Here is a 17,724-nt window from a genome sequence, read left to right as displayed (position 1 = left end):
ACATGAGGAGACAGGCACTTTTTCTCTCTCCCCTTCCTTCTTGCTGTGGCTTTATCATGTGCGATCATTAACTCAAACACATGATGTTATCATGTAGCCATGAGGGGAGGGGAGACATTACCAGTACATCGAGGGTGGCAGGTTGGAAGGGCAGAAATACTTTGGGTCCTTAACGATGTGACTGAACTGCTGAACTAACACTGGAATCATCTCCTTTCAGAATTCTTGTTAGGGTTGACAATGAAATGTCTTCATTATTTAAACCTCTGTGAGTCCTGTGCTATGCTACTTGTAATCAAACATGCATGAGTTGTTCAAAAAACAAACAAAAACAACTGTAAATTTATACTTCCCAAATTACCTCAAGCCCAAACTTCTCTCTTGAGTTTCAGGTCCAGGTACCTGCTACCCGTTACACCCAGGTGTACACAGATGTCTCAAACTCAGCAGATCCCCACACCAAACTTAATCTCTCACTTTGTCTTGTAGCCCTGTGATGCACCTCCACCCACCTGGGCACACAGCCAGACACCTGGGAGTCCTCTGTAGTCTCCCTTTTCCCTCACCTTCCATATCCAATCAGTCAGCAAGTTATGTTGATTTGACCCTCCAATCTGTCCTCTTGTCTCCAATTCTACTGTCACTCTTTTAGTTGGGGGGTGGGGGGGGGGGACAGAGGGTCTTCCTTTCTCCCCAGCGCCACTGCCTCCCAAGTGCTTAACTTGCCTCTGGTCATGTTTCTCTCCAAACATTTTGCCACCAGCTTTCAGCCTTTTCTATCCAAAAACAGCTCTGACATTGTCACTCCCTTGTCTGAGGTTGGTTAGGGCTTCCCTATGCCCACGGCAGTGGTTCTCAAAGTGTAGTCCCCGGACCAGCAGCACTAGCATTATCATCACTAGGGAATTTGTGAGACATGCATATTCTCAGGCCCCACCTTAGAGTGTTTATTGAGTCAACACTCTGGGAGTAGGACCCAGCTTCCTGTTTAAATAAGCCCTTCAAGAAAATCTGATGTGCTAAAGTTTAAAACCACTACTAGCCTAAGGCAATAAAACCCAATATTCTTGGTGTGGTGGGTTAAATAGTGTTCCCCCCAAATTCATGTGCATTTTTTTTGAAACAGTCTTTGTAGATGTAATTATGTATCTCAAGATTAGATCATGCTGGATTTAGAGTGGGTCCTAAATCCAATGACTGGTGCCCTTATAAGAAAGGAGAGAACCTAGAGACTCAGAGACACATGCAGAGAAGGCCACAAAGGCAGAGATTGGGGTTACGTTGCCACAAGCCAAGGAGCCACCAGAAGCTGGAAGCAGCAAGAAAGGGTACGTCCCCAGAGCCTCCAGAGGGAGCGCAGCCCTGCCGATGCCTTGATTTCAAACTCCTAGACTTCAGAAGTTTGAGAGAAGAAATTTCTGTTGTTTGAAGCTACACAGTTTGTGGTATTTTGTATGGCAGCCCTAGGAAACCAATATACTTGGCATAGCATACAAGGGCCTCACCCATGTGCACCTGTCTACTATTCTCAACTCCTTGTTCATCAATATTTCTACCAAAAATATTTATGGAGTGCCTGTTATGTGTCAAACCCAAAGCATGCAGCACAGCAATGACTAAGACACAGGGTCTGCCCTGCAGACGCACACAGCCTAGGGGCAGAGGATGGCAGCTCCATAGGCAATTGCTGTGCGATGTACTAAGTGCTTGTCAGGGCTAACGCTACCCACGTCCATGGCACTCATCATCTTGTGGCTCTGTGAACATACCTGCTTCTCTCTACTCTCTTTGCACGTGTTCCTGCTCTATGAGGAATGGCCTGCTCCACTTTAAGGATCTGCTTCTACTCATTTCTCTTGTGCAGAATCACTCCCTCTACTGTCCTATTTTTTAAATTTGCTCTGATGGCCACATTTCTATTAGTGCATCCATCACACATCATTATAATTACATCTGTGTCCACCTCCCTCATGGGACTGTGAGCTATTTTGAGGGGATGGACCCTGGTCTTTTATCTTATTCCTCTTTTAATCTGCAGAGCCTCAAACAGTATTACCTGGCTTGTGGTGAATTCTCCAAAAGAATATGTTGAACGGAGCCAGAATTGTAAAATTCATTGCAAGAATGGAGATTGTCTTCCTTCCTTTGTGTTGGCAGAAAGACTCTGTTCTCAGCTGCCTTGTCCTGGTGCAGCCCCAGGACCAGAGCTGGGAGAGAGGGCAGCCCGGGTGGGTAGGGAGGGAGCAGAAGGGGCAGTTCCCTGGGTTGCATTCAGGGTGAGAGGAAGATGTGGAGATAGGTAGGCTTTTTATGCCATCATCTGGGCATTCTGCAGGTTGAGTGGTGGGAATGGTCCACAGCCAAGGCTGGTATGTAGCTATAACCTGGGCCTGTGAGAGGTTTATGCTTCAACTGTGGTTCTCAAACTTAAGCACACATCAGAATCACCGGTAGGGCTTGTTCAGACGCAAGTTGCTGGACCCCATCCCCAGAGTGTCTGATTCAGTAGATCTGGGGTGAAGCCTCAGAATTTGCATTCCTAACAAGATCCTAGGTTACACCAATGACAGCATTTGGGGGACCACATTTGGAAACCACTGCACTAGGAGAATACCTGCCATTACACCCATGGCTCTCAACTTTGCATACACATTAGAATCACCTGGGGGAGTTTTAAAAAAACAGATGCCAGGGCCGCACCCATGAATTGGTCTAGAACTGTGACTGGATATAGGGATTTGAACTCCAATTGAGCAAAACACTGGTTGGTTAAGGCTTATTGAGAAAATGTAATGAATTGAGGAATTCATCAAACTTTTACTCAGCATTTGCTGTGCAGGAGGCATTGTGTTGGGGATGGGGGCATAAAGACAAACAAGACCCAGTCCCACCCACAGGACACTATCTGTCCAGTGTGGGGCAGGTATATTAAACAAATGGTCCTAAAACCACATGGGAGTGGAGCAATGGAGTTATACATAGAGCATTATGGAAGCCCCAAGGAAGAGCATCCAATCCAGCTTGGAGGGGGAAGAGAAGGAGGCTCAGGGAAGAGAGTAAAGAGGAAATGATAAGGTGATGAATGAGTTCAAGAGTTTTAGAACTCCCAACAGGCTAGCTTCTATTTTCTATAATATGAAGTTTTATTGAATCCAAAGCATAGTTCAAAATTTGTACCCAAATCCAATTCCATGCTTCCATCTACCTCTTACTAGATGTCCAACCTTGGAGAAAGTACATAACTTCCCTTTGCCTCACTTTTCCCATATTTAAAAGGGCAATAATAAGAATGTCTGCCTCTTAGGATTGTTGTGAGGACTAAATAATGTAGTATATGTGAAGTGCTTGGTAGGGTGAAGAGCTCAAACTTCCAGGACCTTGGATCATGTCCTGAAAACATCTCAGTCTACTAAACACTTGGTAAATGTCAGTTATTACCGTTAGCATTTCAGAAGGTCTCATTTAAACTTCCAGTTAAGCCATCATCACTGGGGGTGTTAGTTCTGGTTCTTGTTGCTGTGCCATAGCACAGAGATGCAGGCGTGCACTGCTAGGATGCACAGCTTTCCACCTCTACACTAAGTGGCCCCAGCCACCTATGACTTTAGAATTCTTGTGTAGATGTTTCAGTTTGCATGTTCTTCCTTCTATCAGTGTATCTGTCCTATCAGTGTAAGAAGTGGCAGACTTTTTACCACTTCTTTAAAATGGCTGCTTTTTGTCTACCATACACAGGAAACCCAAAAAGCCAAGATTGTATAATTGTGTCCAAAATATAGCTAGACTTTGAATGAGGGACTTGTCTTTAAATGAAGAAGCTATGCTTTAGTGCATGTCATGTGTTGACATCAGAGGCCCTCTTTGTTTCCTCCTGTACTCATGGTGGTGTTCTGAAGGACTAACTTTTCAGGAGAAAAGATTTCCTGATAACAGAGGTATGACTGCACGGTCTATGCTGGTTTCTGCCCAGGGTTCACTGTGTTTTCTTTGTGTTTGGGATCACAGTTTAATGCACACTCTTGGTTAAGACCAGGATTACTTTGATTCCAAAATCCCAGCCACATTTTTACCTGTCTCCAGAGCCTCCCTTCTTTTCTCAGGAATCTGGACCTATTTCCCACCTGCCGTGCTGCTCCTAGGTATCCTTGGTCCACCTTCATCTGAGCTCTCCTGGTGTTCACCTGCCATAAGTCCCAAACTATTCTCCATTTGGAACAATATTTATGTTGGCTAAATATTGGCACAGACAGCTAACAAGCTTGGCATGTTCACAAACACCGTGGCAGACCGCTGAACAGATGTCCTAACATTTACACACTGGGTTTCATTTATGGGCATGCGCGATGACACTTGCTTTCGTCAGCGGTGCGCAGAGCTGTCCTTGTACGACCAGTCGTATGCTCCACTTCAGTGTTTCTCAAACTATGCTGCACATTAGAAACACCTGGGGAGCATTTACAACTCCTGATGCCTAGACAACTACCAGACCAACTAATTCAGAGTCTCTGGGGGTGGGACCCAGGCGTCAGTAGCTTTTAGAACTCTTTGGGTGACTTCAATGTGCAGGCAAGTTTGAGAACTTGTTCCCCAGTCCAGTGCTTCTAAGACTTTAATGTGCAAGAGAATCTCTTGAGGATGTTGTTAAAATGCAGATTACAAGTCCATAGATCTGCAAGGACCTGAGATTCTGCATTTCTAACAAGTGCCCAGGCAATGCAAGGGCCACACTGGGCAAGGCTGTAGTCCCTTCTAGTGCCTGTTCATTGGCCTTGCAATTCATTTCCTAGAAACCCTTAGTCCTTTTGAGTTTGTGATGATGTCCACCTTTATCAACAGCTCCTCTCGGTCTTGCTCCCTCCCTGTTGCTCTGCCTGTAATCCTACAGCCACACTCCTATGGAAAAGTAATCCCAATATTGATCTCAAGTCTCCATTTTCTTCCAATAGTGATTCTCTTGAAAACAACCCACACAATGGAAGAGTCATGTAGCTAAACCTAAGACGATTTTTCTGTGAATCTTATTTTTCTGCCTACACACATTATCTGCAAAGCTCACTGAGCACAAGGACATGTCCTCCAGGCTAAGCAAACTCTGAACATTGCGAGCTGGCAAATGACAGTAACCCAGTTTCTTGGTTATTACTACTCCAAATAGGTTAGTCACAAACACTCAGTCTTCAGTTAAAAAAAAAATCATTAATGATGATGGAAGAATTGGGGAAAACACAAAGTAAAAGTAATTTTTAATTTCAGGATTGGCTAGAATTCCAGATCACAATACCTTAGAAAATGTAATTTCCTGGCCAGTATTCAAATGGCTTTTCAGCAAGATTTGTCAGTTATCTACAGACTCTGGTCTGTGGACATATTCCTGGGGAATCAAAACCTTTCTAGGAGTGTCTTTAATGTTGATAATAAATTAAAAATTGATATAAAGCATACAGATTAGCAGGATGACCAAGTGCTGGCACATGATTTCAATGCCTGCATTTGTGTTTCTATTTGTGATTGTTTATATGCAGACAGCCATATTTTAATTGTTGCAGGCTAATGATATAAGAATAGAGAACAGAGGAGGTTTGACAGAAACATCACGTGTTTGAGACAAGAGGAGGCCCACTGGCATTACAAGGAGTCTCACAAACAAACGTTTCTCAGTAGGTTGAATGGAGAAATGCGATAGAACCAATAACTCACTCACCACATCATATTTTAGACTTGCTGAAACTCAAAAAGTCAAATCAAATCAACATGAAATGAAACCAAAAAAACCCAGCATTAGAGCAATCAAGACCATTTTATATAGAGCATAGCCATTTGATTTCAATAAAATAACATTGTCTGTTACACTAAGTTAATAACGTACATTTAAACATCATTGACTTATACCTTATTAGTAATTAGTTTGTAAATTTGTTGTGGTTGTGTAGTTATTTCAAAACCACCAGCATTCTACTTTTAAGTTTGTACATATTTAAGTAACTTTCTAATGCAAATAATTTAAACATTACTGGGACAATTTTTTGTCCTTTAAAAAGGTTTTGCATTTACTTTTTAAGCATGTATTCATTCCTTGTGCACATGTTAAATTTCCTTACTGTTTTCTGAAATGTCCTAGTGGTTATAGTGTAGCCTCATACACTCAATCCCAGGGGGCTATTAATAAGTCACTGTTGAGAACATAAACTGAGCCCCTAGAAGATTACATTTTTACATTAGCTACAGATACTGTGACATATATTTTCCAGGGATAAATTTCCCTGCTTGGAAGTCATGCCCAATGATCAAATTTTCAGCTGGTGGCTGGTGGCTGGTGGCGGGTCCAACATGACAGGTCATTGGGGTCTAATGCTGAGCCCTTGAGAGAACAGGGTCATACCTATGATTTGGAGGGAAATAAAAGTGCTTACGGGCTGTGAGGCCTCTGGCTCTCCATTCCCTGAAGGGTGGCTGAGAGGCTGCACGACTGCCGAGGGTGGGGTGTCCCTCTTGGGCAACTGGCGACTGCCTTCTGAGAGGGAGTAAGACTGGCTCTGAGAATTCAAAAAAGAAATACATAAAAATGCTGGCCCATTCTCAAAGGCCAGCTGCCTCAAGGGGGTGACTTTCAAAGGACAAAGTTGTCTTCCTAAGTGGCTAATGCAGCGGCCAATTATTATGCCTGAGGTCCTCTGCATCTATTAGAAGTTATTTCCAAAGCAGATTTCAATTCTCTGAAAGATAAACTGAATGGATGGCTCATAATCGTGACCAGTTTGAAAATATTATTTTCAGATGATTTTCAAAATAATGCTTCTCCTCAAAATATATGTAGCTTTGTAAACTGAGCACAGGTTTAATATTTAGCAAAGAAAAAACCTTACAGATAAAGTAACAGTTTACAGAAGATTCCAGAGTTTTATTCTCTTTGCTGCTAGTGTACATGCACTATACCATTTTTGCTGTGGGCAGCTGCAGTAGGTGCACAAAACTTCATAAATATTCTTCTTCATATAGCTTTGATATACATTTTTTCAACATAAAAAAAATCAAGATTCAACTCTGATCTGTCTTGTGTGTAGTTGGTTCCAAATGGTACGGTTTTAGTTGGTTTTTAATCATTAACAATTTATAGGCACACTATTCAGCAGCCTAAACATTTCAAAAGAAAAGTATTAAGTCTATCCCATGAGTATTTGCAAATATCTGAATGTTTGACGCAGTTTAGAAATAACATTGGAGTATTTTTACCTTTCAATCCAAGTTATATGGCTTTATAGGAGTATTTTTACCTTGGTCTACTGGATACTTGCTACATGAACCTTTCTGTCCCACCAAACTCTGAATGAGCACAGCCTGTGAAAGTTTTACACAGTTTTGCTACAAACTAACAGCTTTAGTCATACATTCCACAGATACATATTAACCATTTGCTCTCTGCAAAGCACGGTTTATTGCTTCATTTTAAATACTTCTTTCTCTTTAGCCCCTTCTAGGAGATTCTTGGCCAATGGGGGTAAAATATAGTCCAAATTCATTTTAAAAGCATGGTATGCTGTTGCTAAAACTAATAAAAAGAAACGCATAATCATATTGATAAAGTATAAAAGTATCAGTCATGATTTCAGAGGTTAAATTCTTCCACATGCTAACCAAAATCAAAACTGATTCCCAGAGGCAATGAATACTTACATGATGATTGCCCATTTTCGTTCTTCTAAGATGACTGTTCTGTATGTCATTAAGAGACCAGTCCTCCTACAAGCACAGTTTATGATGGTTTCCCCAGAGCATAATATCTCTTGCGTTTAATAAGTAACTTCTGGCATTGAATTTGAATACATTGTTGGAGATGGGTAGGGAGTGGCTCTACTAACAAATGAGTTTAAACTGCCCAAGGTGCCTTGGTTGGCCATCTTTTAAAAATACAATACTTATTAATAATTAAAGCTTAGGCTTTTTAAGTTGAATAACTTATTCACAACTAAAAGACTAAACCTACTTTACTTTTGATTACTGAAAGTGTTATGCTTTTATATTTTGGGTGTTATATTGTTGAAAATATTATGCTTTTATATTTTGGGCCTTCGTTTAAAATTTTATACCTTTTAATAATAAAAACATTAACCCAATAGACTAAAAAAAACTTACTATTTTACTAACATCACTATTATTATTACAGAGAATTTTTTTGAAGGCTACATTGAATTATACTAGATCATTTTTACAACTTAACTAGTTTTTAAATTTAAAAAGTAATATGTGCAGATGGTAAATTTTTTCTAATAATACAAAAAGATGCCATGAAAAGTAAGCCTACTGATCTCCTGTCACTTCCACCAGAGGTTTCTTGTGAGTCCTTCCAGAAATGGTCTATGTATATACAGCCATGTCTGTCTGTCTGTCTGTCTGTCTATTATACCCGTCTGTCTCCTCTCTCTGACCTGTTTTTTTTTTTTTTCTCGACAAATAGGTTTGTACAATGCATTCTGTTTCATGCTTTGTACGTTTCATAACATTGGCATATTTCTTTTTCAGTGGCTGCATGGTAATCCATTATGGGTATGAACCAAACCTCAGTTCATCAGTCCACCGTTGAGGGTTGTTTTTGGTTTTTTGCATGAATATCTTATGCACATCTTTGCATATGTTTGCTTGTCTGCAGAATAAAATCTTAGCATGGAATCACTGACCAAAGAATATGTGCATTTAAAATTCTGATAGATGTTGCCACGTTGTCCTTCACACAGGTATAAAACGCTGGGCCACTCTCAAAGACCAACTGACCGGTGAGGCTTTCTTTTGAAAGATGAAATTACATCCACCTATGACAATATGCCAGTGATCATTTCTCAACATATTGGCTAACACTAAATATTATCAAACTTTTTTGTTTCTGCCAATTTCAAAGATAAAGATGGTATCTCATTGTTTAATTTATATTTCTTTCATTTGCTATCCTTAAAATTGTATATATCCCATTCCTTAAAAGTCATGTATATGAATTTCTCTGGAGTTCGCTTGTTCATGTCTTTTACTGTTCTTTTGATTTATTAGCCTTTTCATTGTTTATTTGTAAAACACTTTATAATAAAATCTAGGCCTTTGTCAAGTGTAACAACTATTTTTCCTCAGTTCATTATTTGTCTTTGGTCTCTATGTTTTGAGTGTGTATGTATATGTGAATAAAGTATTAGTTTTTACGTATTCAAATATATCAATCTTTTCTTCTTTGACTTGCTTGGAAAAACCTTTTCTGCATTAAGATGCTTAAATCTTTTTGTATATTTTCTTCAAGTTCTTTTAAGGCTTCATTTTCTAAGTCTTATATCTTTGGTCCATTTGGAATTGATTTTGATATGGATTAAGGAAGGAAGGGATTCAGCTTAGTTTTGGTTACTCAGTCAATTGTAGAGAGTTGTTGAATAATTCATCTTTCCTTTATTGATCTAAGATACTACTTTTATTTGATGCTAAGTTTCTATATAACAGAGAATTAAAATTTTATATAGATGTATTAAATCCTGGTTTTATATATTTATTCTTTTTTCTTTTAACCTTTATGTATTGAGTTCCTTGGATATGCTAATTGCTGAAACTACAACAATGAACAAGATGAATATGATTTTTTTCTTCCTAGAACTTATAGTCAAATTTCTATGCAAGAAACAAATATATAATTATCAATTGTCATATGGGCTATGAAGATGATAAGCAGGATGCTATCACAGAGATTAACCTGTGTGTGTGTTCATGTGTGTGCATGTGTGTGTACTTTAAATGGAGATAAAGCTCTTCAAGGAGCTAACATTTAAGCTGTGAATTAAAGGATGAGAAGGAGTCCATCATTTGAAAAGAGAAAGTGTTCCAGATTCGATGTTCTTAGCTTGTGCTAAGGTTCAAAATAGGAAATAACTTTACAAATTGGAGGAAATGAAAGATGCCAAAGAGACTGGAGACTATCGGGTGCCAGGCAGGGTGCTGGGTGCTAGGGATACAGTGGTGAACAACATAAAATCTCTTTCTTCCAAGAATTGACAGTGGAATGGGCAAGAAGATAAAAAGACATAGGTTAAGAACCAGTGCTTTGACCACTCATTATTATTTTATTCCTTAGTGTCTAATTTCTGCCTTACGATCTCCTGCCTCCTTTTGCCAGCCCCAGACTTTTTCTCAGGGAAATGTCCTCGCTCCCCCACTTCTATGTCACTGACCCCTCCTAGGAACCCTGATCAGTGATATCCCAGAGGTCAGGAGGTCAGTGCAATTTGATGTGAGCTGCTCATTGTGGAGATAAGTCCTGTTCAAGGGTATGAGTTGCTGAACACAGGAAATGTGTAGTTAAAGAAGAGATATAGTTTTATGGCTCTGGGGTGGTGAAAGAGAGGAAGCTGAGAGGCAGACATGCCTTTTAATTTTCTATATCACCACCCCCCTGGACACCTCTTGGTTATTTAGATTTACCCATAGTCAAGTTTCGATCTGACTGAAACAGAGCTCTCCCTAGTGTCTTCTCCTGTTTTCTTTCCCAGGTGGACAGCTACTTAGGAAGGCAACCGAGATGATTCCCAGCAACAGCTGCCTGGGGAAGGAAGGGGCATTCCTGCACCTTCAGGTCATTTCTGGAGGGTGTGATGGTTGGAGGCCCAGAGGGGAGAAGGAGAAGAACTGTCTGGGAAAGAAGAGTGAGGAGACCCCATCTGGGCAAAGAGAGGGCACAAGAAGATGGGAGAGGTGGTCTTTTTTTTTTTTTTTTTTTTGGTATCATTATAAATATTTAGTGATTATAAATTACAACAGGTGCTGTGTAATGGATTCCTCTACTAGACTGGGCATATTTATTTGTGTCTCTTGGATTTTGGTTCTCAAAGTGGCAATGCCGTGCATGGAGAGGGCAGTTGGCAACGTGCACAGGAGTATTTGGGTTGCAGGAATGACTGGCGGGGTGAGAGTGGAGCCCGGCCCAGGAATAAAAACATCCTGCTCTGCGTGGGACACTCCCACACAACAGAGAACTGTCCAGCCCCCAAGCCAACAGTGGCCGCTCCCATTGAGAAACACCTGTTGGGAGACTCTCTCCCTTCCTTCTTCCTTCTATGTAGGGCTCTAGCTGCAAACCAAGAGCAAGAGTGAACTTCTGTGGCACTCCTGGGCATTTAAAATCTGTAAAATCTGACAGTTGCAATGCCATAAGCTTAATTGTGACACCAGAAAAGTATGGAAGGTGGGGTACATATAAATGGACAAGCAGGACTACAAGAGACAAATCACTTGGACCAACGCCTTCAGTCTACAGACTGGAGACCTCAGGTCCTGGGAAGCTAAATGACTCATGCAACATCAGCCAGCCAGTTGGTAGAAAAGCTCGTGGAATGAGAATATATAGTACGGATGCTTCTTGATTTACATGGGGCTATGTCTTCATAAGCTCATCGTAAGTTTAAAACATTGTTAAGTCAAAAATGCATTGAATACACCTAACCTATGGAACATCACAGCTTAGCCTCACCTACCTTAAATGTGCTCAGAACACTTATGTCAGTGTGCAGTTGGGCAAAATCATCTAACAGAAAGCCTATTTTATAACAAAGTGAATACCTCATGCAATTTATTGAATACTATACTGAAAGTGAAAAACAGAGTGGTGGTATGGGTGTCCTTAGAAGAAGGGAAACCACCACGTGAAGACACAGACACACAGGGAAAAGGCCATGTGACAGCAGAGGCAGAGACTGGAGCGTGGCAGCTGCAAACCAAGGAACACCAAGGATTGCCAGCAACCACAGGAAGCCAGTAGGAAGCAAGGAAGTCCTCTCCCCTACAAGTTTCTGAGACAGAGCGGCCTTCCTGGCATGTTGATTTTGGACTTCTGTCTTCCAGACTTGTGAGATAGTAAATTTCTGTTGTTTTAAGTCACTCACTTTGTGTTACTGTGTTATGGCAGCCCTGGGAAACCAATACATCTAAAACACAACCAAAAAAACTCATTAGTTGCTGTGAGAATCACAGCAAATACATTATGCTATATAATTTGTATTTAATAAAATTTCCATTTAGAAATACTCTGGGGAAAATAGCACATTATGTGATATTAAGACCACAAGTGTTTCATACTCTTTTATAGCCGTATCGTATTAATTAAAATAACAAAAGCATATAGATACTAATTTTCTAAATACAACAGTCAAGCTGAACACTTGCCCTATCTTTCCTTCTGCAGGGAGAATTATTAGTATTTCATTTATGTAGTGTAATTTAGATAGAACCCTAAAATTGTAGTTGATTTTTAGACTGATATTTTCCTCTACATAAACAAAAGCAAAAATGTTAGTATTTCTGTCACGTTTGCTTATAGGTCCCCTCCCCACATTAGCTAATAAATTCTCAAAGGCAGAGACAGGACTGCTTGACAAATCCCCACGGTGTCTCTATATAATGGCTACCTCATAAAAGTTGTTGCTGGACTAAGACAAAAAGACTTAAATGTGCAGGAAATGATTATAGTTGCTGAAAGCAATTCTATTTCTATACTCCTGTACTTTTCCAGTAGCAACCCCCCTGAAAGTCACACATTTCATCTTGCAGGCATAAAAACAAAAACCCCACAGAACTAAATGTCACCTTCAACTCATGGACGTGTTAACAAGTACTTCTTGTATATTTGCCACATGCAAGGCAGTGGGCTGCAGGGTGTATGGAAAATATGGGCACAGCTCCCACTCCACCCTTTTGGATGCTTGTGCTCTAGTTGGGGAAATAAAACATCCATATAAGAAAAACCATATGTTAATTTAATGTCTCATTTTGTGGCAGAAAAACCACAGCCCTGAGAGAGCAAAGCCCTGGGTTTTAGGCTGGTCTTTGCTACAACCTAGGGGTGTGATTACATCAGAGTCACTCACTCTCTCCAGTCTCAGGTTTCTGCTATGTAAATATAAGACTTGGGCTTCATCTCTACATTTACTTCCAGACCTAAAATATTATGAATAATCTGGGTTTAGGAAGGTATATCAGGAAGGACTGTTTGGGTTTCAAGTGACCAACAACCTGACCACAATGAACTTTTTGCTCACATCATAGGAAAAGGTTGGTAGCTTCAGGCATAGCTGGATCCAGCTACTCCAAGTATATCCCCAAGACCCATTGCCTCTCTCCATTTCTCAGTGCTGCTTTCTTCCCTCTCAGAGGAATTTCCCATCTCAAAGGCAAGCTGCCTGCTGGTGCATCCATGTTTTCATCCCCACAATTACAAAACGAATGAAAAGGAAATGAGAGCTTTCCTTTCCTGTAAGTATGGATATACATCCTGGTTTGATTCTCTGGCCCCAAATGGGACTCAAACTCATCTCTGAAGTGGTCACCATAGCTGGGGGAGGGGGGGGGCGTGGAGGTTTTGAGGACTAGATTACATGCCCACATCTAGAGCTGTAAGAGTCAACCCCACCCTGGGAAGGGTGGCTGCCCAGAGAAAATTGGGGTGCTCTCTATAAAAAAGGGTGAATGTGATAGTAGGTTAGCCAAAGAGGAAATGTCCACTACAGAAAGACAAGCAGAGAAAGAAAAGAGAAAAGGAAAGGAGAGATAACCAGGATGGGAGAAGGTAGAAATAGTATCCCAGAGGCTGAGAATGGACACTGGAGCCACCAAAAGAGGAAGAAAGTGCCCTTCCCTGTGGAGCTTTCCCTTGCAGTGCAGCTTTCCGTGCGTCCTTCTGGGCTGACCTGCCTGTGCTTGGCCACTGCAACGAGCACAGTCCACGGCTGCCCGTGCACCTCTGCAGTGTCCACTTCCGACTTGCTCTGCCCTGAGGACTTTGTCATGGTGAGCTTGGCTTCAGTGCTGGCTTGTTACTGGGCAGAGCTCTTTCTCGATGCTTCTGGGGAGAGGAACCACCACTTTTGGCCTACACTGCAGAATTTCAGAACCCAGCACTCATTCCTTAATACACCTGTATTGATTGCTAAGTGTGGGGTGTCATAGCTTCTGTACCATGAGGCTGAAGAAAGGGAGATAAGAAAAAAAATGGTTTCCCTCCAAGAACTTAAAATTTATTTGTAAAGAATAAGACATTAAAAAATGCAATTGGAAGCCATGATATAACTAAAGTACCAAACGACTATTATATGGCTATTACAGAAGTTGGGAAAGAAGATGTGGTGGTCAAAAGGAATGAGGAAGGCTTTAGGGGGTCTCAGGCCTTACTCTGGGTTGTGCGGAGTGGCAAGAACTTGACGGTGGTCTGGGGGAGGGCATGACGAAGAGACCACTGGAAGTGGCAAATGCCACTGGGGAATGACTGGGGGTGATCAGGGGTGGGTGTGTTCAAGGGAGAAGCAGAGTGGAGGAGACATGGAAATGAGGTTAAGGGTCGATCTCAATGAGAACACTGGACTGGGCTTCCAGCTGAGGGAGAGCTGTCTAGGGAAACCCACAGTTTCGACCTGGAGCAACTGGGGTTTTGTGCATCATCAGCAACGGGGAAATCAGGGAAGGAGCTGCTCCAGGAGAGAAGCATGAAGCTGAGGTGCCGGAAGGACCCAGAGGGAAGAGTTCTGAGGGCAGGTGGAGGAGGAGGGCCAGGCTTGGCTGAGAAGTTAGGGATAAGAACCAGATTGGGGCATCACACAGGGGATGTTAGAGTCTTGGAGGGGCAGATGTGCCAAGATGGAGCATGTAGAAAGAGAATAGGAAGCTGAGGATGGGCCCTTGGAAAGCACATTTGGAGGTTGTGAGAAAAAAGAGGCCTTTAGAGAAATCAGAAAACTCATCAGAAAAAGTGATAAAACACAAACAAGACAAAATAAAATCACCTCTGAATATCTAGCATTGAGGAGTGAAAACTGCCACCCTCCATGTCAGTCCTGACACTGTGCTGTCTTTATTGTTCCCCATTTACACAAGTTCACTGAGGCGAGGACTCCCCAGGGACAGTGACTGCGTCCTCCTCCCTTTTCTCTGTCCAGAGACTTTTATGGCACTTGCCACATGGAAATAATGGCAGCAGACGTACAAGATGTCTTTGTTGAATGAGTAACTGAATTCTTTAAAAAGCCATCTGTCATAGGCCAGATTTTGTTATGACAAACTCCAAGGGATACACAAATTTCTTGAGCAGGAGTTTGATTCGTGCAAATATTCCATAAATAAATGAATAGCATGGCTGGAAAACACAACACACACACAGGTGTGTGACCATGAGCAGATTTTTCTCACTAGTGCAGGGCAGGAAGACTGAAATTGTCACCTACACACTCAGATATGAATGAGTGTATGTGTGTGTGTGAGAGTGATACTATGATTCTAAAATTCTTTTCCATTTGCATTCTTTTAAAGGAGATTCACTGGCACATTCTAATCACTGTTTAGTGAATTAAATAGATAGTATGTTAAGAGTCTACTAGCAGGAGCTCTGCTAGGCACTGGGGATTTGATGGTGACAAAAGCCAGTCCAGGCCCTTATGGGGGTTCTATTCTGCAGGAGAAAACAGAGAGAAGTACACAAAGATGCAAACAACATAATTATAGATTGCAAGAGGTGCAATGCTGTGGCAGATATAAACAGGGTGATATGAGGGAAGCAGTTGGGGAGGCCAACTGTAGTCGAGGCAGGGAGGAGAGGCCTGTTTGTGCATGGGGGGAGCTAAGATGTGAAGAATGAGAATGGTGCAGTCATTTGAAGAACTAGGAGAACAATTTCAGGCAGAGGAAAAGAGGTCCCAAGGCAGAATGATGAGCAGAAAAGATGTCAGTTTGGCCGGAGATGCGGGTAGAGTGGTATGGAAAAGATCAAGACTCGTAGGTAGGCTATGGTGAGGGGTTGGAATTTATTTGTAGAGAATGATGAAATTGTCAAAGCATTTTAGATGGGAGAGTGGCACGATCTGATCTGAGTTAGTGTTGGAAAGACTGCCCCAGCTGGATATAGGCAATGGGTCTCAGTGGGGCAGAGTGGAAGAGACTGGTGAAGAGGTGTTCGCAGTAGACCAGGGGAGAGATGACAGTGCTGTGGACTGAAGATGCAGGGCTTAGAGATGGGGCGGAGTCGGAAGTGGAACCAAGAGGACTTGCTGCTGGGTTGGATGTGGAGACACAGAGCAAAAGAAAATCAAGGATGTCTCTCCAGATTTTGAACCCAAGCACCTGGGCAGCAGGGAGGTGCCATTAATTGAAGTGAGGAAGACTTGGTGGAGGGAAGAGATTGTGGAGGAGTGGGATAAAGATTTTGGTTTTGATCATGATAAGTTTAGACTTTGATTAGACACACTCAGGTGGAGATGTCAAACTGGCAGTTGGGTATGGATGATGCCTGGGTCAGAGAGGCATCTGGGAGGCATCAGCACATATGTGAGTCATGAGCCAGGTTGAGATTACTGCTGGGAAATGTGAGCAGAGAGAAGAGAAGAAGAAAAGAGGAGAGGAGAGAGGAGGAGAGGAGAAGGGAGGAGAGAAGAGGGGAGGGGAGGGGAGAGGGGGGGAGGGGAAGGAAGGGCAGCTTGGAGCAGCCTCAGGTGTGTGTCAACACTTACCTGTTGGATGAGGGAAGTGCAAGCAGAGAAGGAGTAGTGAGTTAAGAGCAGAGGAAAATTAGAAGAATGTGGTATCTAGAAAGGCAAGATAAGAGTGGTTCAAGAAGGCAAGTAGTCAACTACATTGAATACTCCAGAGAGTAATTAGAAGTGAGCAAAGTGTCCAAAACATATTTTATTTTTAAAAATTAGCCTCATAGGTTTTCAGGAACATATGTATCACATGAACAGAAGCAATCTTTTCTCAGACAATTTTATTCTTAATTAATTAATATAAATAAATTCTTATTTAACTAATTTAATTTTAAAAATTGATGGATTTAATTTAATTTGTGCAAAGTGATTTGATTAGAATCAGAGTCAGCCTGATTGGGATGTGGGAGAGCAGGTGGCTGCTCTGAGGTCACCCCAGGGACCTCCAGGCCTCCCTGGCCACCTCACCATGTGACCATGCTTCTCTATAATTAGCTGGGTGGCTGTGAGCAAGTCCCTTCCTCTTTGTGGGCTTCCATTTTTCACAACTCTAAAGTGAGGGAGTAGATTAGATAGCTTCTTAAGACTGTTCTGATTCTGTGATCCCAACTAGGTGCATTTATCCAGCTCTTTCTTATTAAAATGTATTAACATCGATGCAAAAATTTCTTTTCATTGTAAAATTTTGCCTAAGGTTAGCATTGCTTGCATTAATGTATAAAGGAATATCTTTATTTCTGACTTTCCATGATTACAGGCAAAGCAGTGTCAGTAGCAGGACACAAGATCCCTATTTCAGATTCCTATTATTTTTACGGCATCTTAAAGCCTGTTCTATGTTATAAATTACATTTTCCTTTCCGAGGGTACGCTATGATCAAGAGGCCTAAGATACTAAGATAAGACTTCCTCGACTTTTGAACTTCCCCACATTTTGGCTCTATGTTTCTGGCTGACTCCAAGATCTCAAATTTCTATAAAGAACATCGATGTTGAGTTATTTGTGGTGACCCCATTTGCTCTGCCAAGGACGACTGCATGTGTGGGCTGCACTTAGGAGCCTGTCTGACTAAGGTTTGATTACCTACATGTGGCAAAAGGGAAAGACCAAGTAATACAGTCCCATAAAAATCTTTTTTCAGCCTGCTTCAGATCTCCTGGATATTCCCCAACTATCTTTAAATAAAGCTGTAGAAAATTGGAGTGTAAGTCACCCATGGTGATAACAGATAGATGATTAATAGAA

The 17,724-nt window shown here is 41.6% G+C and overlaps 1 protein-coding gene across 1 annotated transcript in view; it reads right to left on the bottom strand.

The window, feature by feature from the left end:
- Nucleotides 1-7,705, bottom strand: part of ANXA13 (annexin A13) — a 52,346-nt gene extending 44,641 nt beyond the window's left edge. The window contains exons 1-2 of the mRNA XM_069466016.1: nt 7,672-7,705; nt 6,411-6,533 (exon numbers count right to left, since the gene is read on the bottom strand). Of these exons, the coding sequence (XP_069322117.1) occupies nt 6,411-6,533; nt 7,672-7,686 (138 nt within the window). The 5' untranslated portion in view covers nt 7,687-7,705. The remainder of the gene's footprint in view (nt 1-6,410; nt 6,534-7,671) is intronic.
- Nucleotides 7,706-17,724: the final 10,019 nt, after the last annotated feature.

The sequence above is a fragment of the Eulemur rufifrons genome, chromosome 3 (assembly GCF_041146395.1).
Source record: "Eulemur rufifrons isolate Redbay chromosome 3, OSU_ERuf_1, whole genome shotgun sequence".
NCBI classification, from domain to species: Eukaryota; Metazoa; Chordata; class Mammalia; order Primates; family Lemuridae; genus Eulemur; species Eulemur rufifrons.
This window is presented reverse-complemented; position numbering and strand designations above follow the sequence as displayed.